Here is an 8,903-nt window from a genome sequence, read left to right as displayed (position 1 = left end):
TAGGTAAAGCCCACCTAAGGAGTTAAACTCCCATGCTATTGTGAATTCTGATACAAAAATTATGTACCTACAGTTAACAATTTTGTATATATAAACAAATAACTGATAATTGTTGACACATAATATGATAGCTACATATACAGAAACTGTCAACTACAGATACGGAATTTAAAGGTTATTTTTGTATCAGGGTCTATAATACAAGGTAGACCTTGACCTATTTTATAATTTGTCCTTCCATAGGGAGTTCAACTTGGAACCAATTGTTATATTGTGGACCCCAGTTCACCACGCGCATTGTAGACTAGATTATGTACTTGCGGTTAAAATGTTATGCGCCTTCAGATTATTTATAGTTACATTATATATTATACACATACTTGCAATTTAAATATTATGCATTTTAAACACAAGTAGTGATGCCACAGTTTCTAATAAATTAAGTGTAGTGGATTTGACCCAAACATTAACCTAATCACAGTTTCTAATAAATTAAGTGTAGTGGATTTGACCCAAAAATTAACCTAATCATCACATATATACTTCATCACTAGAGCCATCTGAAGCTAGCAAGGTGTATTATATATTATAGCTAGGTTGAAATAAGGAATACAATACTTGATTGAAGGTGTGATCATGGGCCATCTCCAAACCTGTCTGTTGTCAATAAAACAAGAAGCACATATATAGCTGTCCAAACTAGAAATTAAAAGCCTTCAAAAAAAAAAAAAAAAAACTAGAAATTAAAAAAAGAAAAGAAAATGTGACTGGCTATCTGGTATTGTTTTGTTGTCAAGTCATGGATGATGGATCCGATTGGGTTCATGAATCTTGCTAATTGTATATCAAAATCATTCAATCACGTACTTTTGCCCTTATATTTTGGTTGTGGTTTGTCAGGTTGCATCGCCCAGGTTTTGTTCCATTTGTAGTCATGTGTTTGCATTGTTGCGCAGAACACGGTGGTGGCACGGTCTTTGCCACTTTAGGGTACGACTTTCACATCACATTTCACTTCAAATCCACACTGCATGTGGGAGACCTTTTTTTTTTTTTTTTTTTTTTGGAAATCATGTGGGAGACCTCAGACCTCCAAACCTCCTAAATTAAAGCTGACCTCCAATGGATGGGGTTCGACCTCGCCTCTCTTCGTCCTAACTTAAATAACAAGATTCTCTTTAACAAAATAATGTTTGGCTATGAATAATTCTCTCACACAAACACATATATACAGAAAAGAGAAAAGAGATCACATGCAGGTACGGTGCCTAGGTGAAAGATAGGGTTGAATGATAGTCATTGAATTTGCTAAAAATGATTATCCAAATTGAACACAGATTATAAAACGCGGTGACAATTTGATCTTTTTATTTTAGGTCAAACTTAATTTGTTTGATTTTCCTTCTTAAGATGTGTGGTTTCGGTGCTTAAGGTGAGTCAGTTATTCAGTTGTTCAAACTTAAGGTGCGTGACTTTTCTTCTTAAGATGCGTTGTTTTTGTGTTTAAGATAAGTCAGTCATTCAGTTGTTCGATCAAACTTAAGGTGCGTGGTTTGTGTGCTTAAGTTGAGTGATTTGTGTACTTAATTAGGTGTGCTATTTTAATACTTAAGATGTGTTAGTTATAATACTTAAGTTGCGTCATTTTAAAACTTAAAGTGTGTGATTTGTGTGCTTAAGGTGTGTAGTTTGTGTACTTAAGGTACGTCAGTTATAATACTTAAGGTGTGCCATTTAAAACCTAATGTGTGTGGTCTGTGTTCTTAAGGTGTGTGGTTTGTGTGCTTAAAGTGCGTGATTTGTGTACTTAAGGTGCGTCATTTTAATGCTTAAGGTTAAGGTGCGTGGACGCGTGGTTTCCTTTCAAGCACGCGTTTTTTTTTATTTTATTGATTTGAACCGTTGATCTATATGTATGTATGCATAATCTGGTTCATATGAAAACAACTAGTATTTTGTACGCACGATGCCCGAAAATTTATGCCCAATATTAAAACATTAATAAATACAAATAATTAAAATTTATAATTCGAATTATATATACACAAAAAAATATATGTATTTTATACACACATATGATTTACCATTCATAGAAATTTAATTAAAATATAATCAACTATTGAATTAATTATATAATGATTTTAATAAAATGATAATTAAAGAATAGGAAAAAGATAGGATAGATATAGGTGTATGGTAATAATGATGGAGTTAAAAAGTAACGGTGTTATAACGGTGTAAAGGCAATTTTGTATAACAAGAACGTAGTAGGGACAATTTTATCTAATAATATTGAAGTGTACAACATTTAAAATAAAATGTATGCATTTGTTAGCATAAAAAAAAAAGAGACATAAATCAAGGATATAACCTTGATTGAGACTTATTATATTTTTTAGAATCCTCATAGAGCCTGTGAAGAAATCTAAACTATCTATAGATACAAAATCAAGTAAAAAAATAAGCCTGGTGATTTTTATAAAACATGAGAACATATCAAAGCCATATAAAATAAAAGATCAATGACCATTTAATCTCATGTAATTAACATTAAAAAAAAAAAAAATGATTATTATTTAAGGGCAAATTAGTCCTTTGCGCGTATGAAATTAAATTCATCTATAATGTAAAATCTGAGATTCAATTCCATCATTCCATTTATTATACTTGTATTATTTATTTATTTTGAGTTTTTTCTCTTAGTAATTACTAGTATTTTTACCCGTGCGTTGCACGGAATGGATTTGTTATAATGTTTTAATAATATTTGGATTAATATACAATTCTATAAATTATAGCATCAAATATTATATAGTGCAATTGACAAAAGTGGTTGGATCGATTATATTTTCTGATGTTTTCCTTGCTTGAATTAAAGCAAAAAATTGTTTAATTACCCGTGCAATGCATGAATAAATTTTTTTATTATATATTTAGATGAAATTATAAAAAAAAAATATTGAACGTGTACATTTATTTGATTATAAGATTAGTGCAAAAGTATTACTCAATTAATTGAATAATATATGACTTGTTTGTCTACAATTATCTTAAAAAGATCGATATGTAATATGACTTATGTAATTATATTATTATTGAAATAAATAAGGAAAAATGAGAAATAATTTAATTTTAATTATTATAAAAGTAAATCTAACGATCAATATTTATCTTAATTACCATAATAATTATTAGACAATTACACAAATATATGTGTAATTATTCTTTTATACCTTAAGTATATTCATTTTTACCATATCGCATTTATTTGTTATTCCTCCGTCATATCTGAATGAATTAATTGTAATTATTATAAATCCAATAACCCATGTTTAATTGTAATTTTACTAATATCTGTGTAATTATTAGCTTAATTAACATAATAATTATTATTAAATTATACTAATACCTGTGTAATTAATTTCTTAATTATCATAATAATTATTAGATAATTATAATGGCTGAAAATATTATAATATCTATGTATTAAATAATGGTTGAAAATATAATAAGCATCCAAATACTCTAAATTTCCATTCCTGTTTTCTACCATATATACATAAATAAAAAATGTAAACAAATTATGTAGCCTCTATATGGAAGTTGGTCAAAATAAAAAACCAATTATACCATACATAATATTACCAATTATGTTATTATGTTATTACCTAATTAATATATCTTTTGTACACGGTATTATGCAATTACGTTAATACGTGAATATAAGAACAATATTACCAATTACTCCATTATAGATATTATTTAATTTCCATTTTATATTTTCTTACCAAATAAATTTTATTAATTATTTGACCAATAAAATATTTAATTAATTGACTACAAAATTTTTAATTGGTAATTTTGTAGTCAATTAATTAAATATTTTATTGGTCAAATCATTAATAAAACTTACTTGATAAGAAAATCTAAAATACAAAATTAACTAATATCTATTATGGAGTAATTGGTAATATTGTTCTTATATTCACGTATTAACGTAATTGCATAATACCGTGTACAAAACAACATCTTAATTAGGTAATAACATAATTTGTAATATTATGTATGGCATAATTGGTTTTCTATTTTGACCAACTTCCATATAGAGGGTACTTATTTTGTTTATATATATTTTTTATTTCCGTATATATGGTAGAAAACAGGAATGGAATTCAATAGTATTTGGATGGTTATTATATTTTCAGTCATTATTCAATACACATATATTACAATATTTTCAACCAGTATAATTACCTAATAATTATTACGGTAATTAAGAAATTAATTACACAGATATTAGTATAATTGTATAATAATTATTATGCTAATTAAGTTAATAATTACACAAATATTAGTATAATTACAATTAAACATGTGTTGTTGGATTTTTTTATAATAATTACAATTAATTCATTCATATATGGAGGAGGAAGAAAAAACTAAATATGATATGGTGAAAATAAATACACTTAAGGTATAAAAGAATAATTACACATATATTTGTGCAATTGCTTAATAATTATTATGGTAATTAACCTAAATATTGGTCGTTGGATTTATTTTTATGATAATTAAAATTAAATTAAATTATTTCTCAATTTTAGCATATTTATTTTAGTAATAATATAATTACATAAGTCACATTACATATTGATCTTTTAAAGATAATTGTAGACAACAAGTCATATATTATTCAATTAATTGAGTAATACTTTTGCACTAATCTTATAGTCAAATAAATGTACGCGTTCAATATTAGATTTTTTTTTTATAATTTCATCTTTAATTTTACTATCTAAATATATAATAAAAAATTTATCCGTGCATCACACGGGTAATTGGACAATTATTTGCTCTAATTCAAGTAAGGAAAAACATTAGAAAACATAATCGATCCAACCAATTTCATCAATTGTACTATATAATATTCGATATTATAATTTATATAATTGTATATCAATCCAAATATTCTTAAAATATTATAATAAATCCATTCTATGCAACGCAAGGGTAAAAGTACTAGTTAATTTTAAAAATAAATATCATAGTTGCCGAAAATTTTCTGATAATCAAAGTATTAGTATTATTGACAAAAGTTAATATTATTATTTAAAAAAAAAAACAAACAAACAAAAGTGGCATCCATGTTTTCTTTCTTCTTTCTCCTCCTCTTCATCTTCTTTATCTCTCCCTGATCTCACTCTCTCTTTATCTCTTTTTTCTTTTTCTTCTCTTTCTTTCTTCTTAATTTTATTTATTTGTTTTCCTCAATCTTGTTATTTAAAAAACAAGTGATTTTGTATATATAAAATAATTGTCTATCAAAAGTTACGTCTTTAATTTAAAAACTTCTCCAACTGAACAGAAATGGCATTACAGACTATTGGCCTAAAAGTTTTGAAAAAAAAAAGTGTCAAATAGACTATTAAAATTACTGTTTGTTTATAATTAGACCACTAATTATTAAATTATTAAACAAACAAAATATGTGCAACTGAAATATTTTGATTCTTCGTTATAGAACCCATTCACATTGCTTATATAGTATGCATTAAGAGTTGCCCTCTCCTTTATCGTGTTAGTTGGGAGGAAATGTTGAAATGTTTACACTGAAAAGGTAAAAAAATATCTTAATTACACATAATTTGTTTGTTCAATACTTCAATTGTACATATGTGAAATTCAATGGTCTAATTATATAAAAATTACAAATTTAATGACTTATTTAATACTTATACGATCACATGGTGGATGAAAATTTTCTTAAACGGTGATTGAAACATTTCATCCATCCAAAATATCAATGCAAATTTAGACAGTGATAGGAAAAATACTAGGAATTCACGTATTTTTAGTCGAGGCATGACATGAGAATCTAGAACATGTGAAACAAATGTGTGACCATTTAATAAAATATATCACTTGAGACCTCACATCGCCACATTGGTGGACATTACTAAGGGATGATAGTGACTCAATCGGCATTATTTTAAATATATCCATGTCTATTTATGACTTTGGAAAGCAGTAAAATGACTTCTGAAAAATGAATCATTTTTTTAGAAAACATTTTTCTTTCTAGCTAGTGTTTGATTGCATTTTGAAAAACTGTATTGATGCGTTTCATTTATTTCCTGAAAAATGAGTAGAATGGTATAATTAAACATTTTAATTATTTTATTTAAAATATAAAAATATTTATAATAATATTATTTATTAAAAAATACAAACAAACAAACAATAATTTCCGGTGGACTGGTTTGCACCGAAAACGAGTACTGGAAGCCGCCGTTCATTATTCGTCGGCGTAGCTTGGTCCAGAAAATGACTTCCGCCAAAATTTGGTGGAAGTCATTTTTCACCAAAATGGGATGATTTTTCATAGTCAACGAAAAATATTTTCTATTGACTGAATTTTTCAAGTGCATCCAAACATTGAAAATTCGAAAAATAATTTCTAAAAATCATTTTCTGAGTTTCTAAACACACTCTAAAAGTGAATTGAAATTTGAAATTAACTCTTAGGAACGTTTTGTTCAAGTAATATGAATTTTCTCTAATATACAAATCCAAATAAGATTAATTCAAGTTATATAGTTGAGTCGTATTATTTTAATTACACTTCAGTTTCATTCAACAATATACGTTATTATATGTGCTATGTTTATTTTGTTTAATTTTTCATGCACACTAGTTTCATTATATTAACATTGAAGTATCATTTTAATTACACTTTAGATTCATTTGACAGTACACATTATTGCATGAGCTCTATTTTTTAGTTTCATTTTTACACTCACTAGTTTCACTATATTAAGACTGAAGTATCATTTTAATTATACTTCAGTTTCATTTGACAATATACGTTATTGCATTGACTCTGTTTTTTAGTTTCATTTTTCACACATATTAATTTCGTTATAGAAACAATAATATATCACTTTAATTCTAATACAGATTCATTTGACAATATACATATTTATAACATAATATACCATTGGTTCGCGGTAACGATTAAAAAAACGTACGTCCATACAACGCTATGTGGAGCATGGTCCACCTTAGAACAACTGGTCTTGGGCCTATTTGGGCCAATTAGCAACAATATTACAGAAAACCCCATATCTGTCTACATTTTGGATTTATAAGGGCCCATTCAGTTCATTAAAAAAATGTTTTTATATAATTATTATTGAATCAAAATTCCAATAGCATACAACATAAATAGTAATTGTACATTTACTCTTATTTTATACTTCCATTTTCTACTTCATATAATGTGGTATTCTTTAATTGCTTAATATAATAGGGGTCATGATTTTTATGCATTCTTTTTTATTCTTCCAATAAAATTTGAACACTTATACGATGTTTGGTTGGTAGGAATGAATTAGGGGGAAATGATTTATAATTATGTGGGAAAAGAATAAGGGAAATAAAGTAGAAATTCAAATTACATTGTTTGGTAAGGATGAATAGAATTATTGAAAATTGGATGGAAAAAAGTGATATAAAAACAAAAATACCATTGTGTAATAGTAATAATCAGCATCAAGGGCAAAAGGGTCATTTCCTTAGTTTTTTCCTTCCCACCCTACCCCGAATTACAATTCTTATGGGGGTCCAAGAATTCCAATTCCACAAATGGGTAGAATTACAATTCCCTCTAACCAAACACTATAATTTGGATAGCCAAAAAATTGTGTTATAATTGAATTACAACTACATCCAACTAAACAATTCATTAGTGGAGTAAAAGTTGAGAGTAGATTTTCAGTGTCCAAGTAATATTTTTGCAACATAAATTACAATTGACAATCCAAACCAAAAATAATACTCCGTAATAACAAATTAAATAAAACTTAAATACACAAGCTCACCAAAGGCAAACCGGGTTACGTTAAAACAATATTTTAAAAAATCATAAATAAATAAACACTTAAAACCCATAATAATATATTATAAGTCGGTGTCACACTTAGTCTCCTTAAAACCCTTGGAAGAATAGTAGTAATCGGTAGGGGTGCATATAACCCTAAGCGTGCGATACCTTGATCGCCACGACCCCATCTTGAATCTCACCCGCGCGTTAATCTTGATCACCAAGTCCACTTTTCCGGCGGACCGCTCGTTCTTGAAGTCCCTAGTGGTGTCGCCGTAAAGCGTGACGTTTTTGGCCGGAAGGAACAGGGGGAGGTACGTGACGTTCCTCACCGCCTGGTTGAAGGCGGCGGGCCACGTGGCGAACGCGATCTGCTCGTTGCCGAAGTAGAGCTGCGCCTCCACGCGCGCGTAGGAGATGGAGATGCGCTTGTTGGGGTTGTAGGCTTTGAGGGTGAAGTTGAAGTCGGCGGTGAGGCGGTTGTCGGTGGTTAGGTTGAAGTTGTGGACGGCGCCGTTTTCGACGAAGTAAATGGGGCGGTGAGGGCGGACTGCTAGCCATAGGATGAGGATGACTAGGCCCACGATGATGATGGTGGTTAGGAGGATTATTCCGATGCATCTCAGTGGGCTGAAGGGCCGTCGGGGGGTGGGGGTGGTCGGAGGCGCCATTGCTGTGGCCGGACGGCGGTGGCTCTGGGGTGGTGGTTCAAGTTTAATCCTAGCTTCTTGGTTTTATAGAGATATAGCAGAAAGGGAACGTATAGTGTGTGGTTATTATGCCCTTTTTAGCAAGAAAAGAATAAAGGTTGTCAGGGAGTTGTATGTATAGGTTAAATTCTGTTATTTTTAATCTCAGCTAAATTGATCGGACTGTTGACTGGATAAGGTTCTAAGTTGACTCCAACGATATATGGTTTGAGGTAGTTAACTATCATCAACTAAGCTGAATTGCTTCTTTGTGGTCTTTTATCGACTATGATCAAGTACAATATAGGATTTATTTAGTGCAATATCATGAT

The 8,903-nt window shown here is 29.1% G+C and overlaps 1 protein-coding gene across 1 annotated transcript; it reads right to left on the bottom strand.

Annotated features, from left to right (window-relative positions):
* Window positions 1-7,748: 7,748 nt before the first annotated feature.
* On the bottom strand, window positions 7,749-8,575 carry LOC116025872 (NDR1/HIN1-like protein 10). The gene has a single exon (XM_031267247.1). It carries the CDS (start codon window positions 8,551-8,553, stop codon window positions 7,960-7,962), a length of 594 nt encoding a protein of 197 aa, XP_031123107.1. The 5' UTR covers window positions 8,554-8,575; the 3' UTR covers window positions 7,749-7,959.
* Window positions 8,576-8,903: the final 328 nt, after the last annotated feature.

Source organism: Ipomoea triloba, chromosome 7, assembly GCF_003576645.1.
Source record: "Ipomoea triloba cultivar NCNSP0323 chromosome 7, ASM357664v1".
Classification (NCBI taxonomy): Eukaryota; Viridiplantae; Streptophyta; class Magnoliopsida; order Solanales; family Convolvulaceae; genus Ipomoea; species Ipomoea triloba.
The sequence above is the reverse complement of the archived record's forward strand: the minus strand, read 5'-3'. Positions and strand labels throughout refer to the sequence as shown.

Bases quoted from the DNA above. Each gene is read 5' to 3' on its own strand.
- LOC116025872 (XM_031267247.1), bottom strand. From the start codon at position 8,553: ATGGCGCCTCCGACCACCCCCACCCCCCGACGGCCCTTCAGCCCACTG.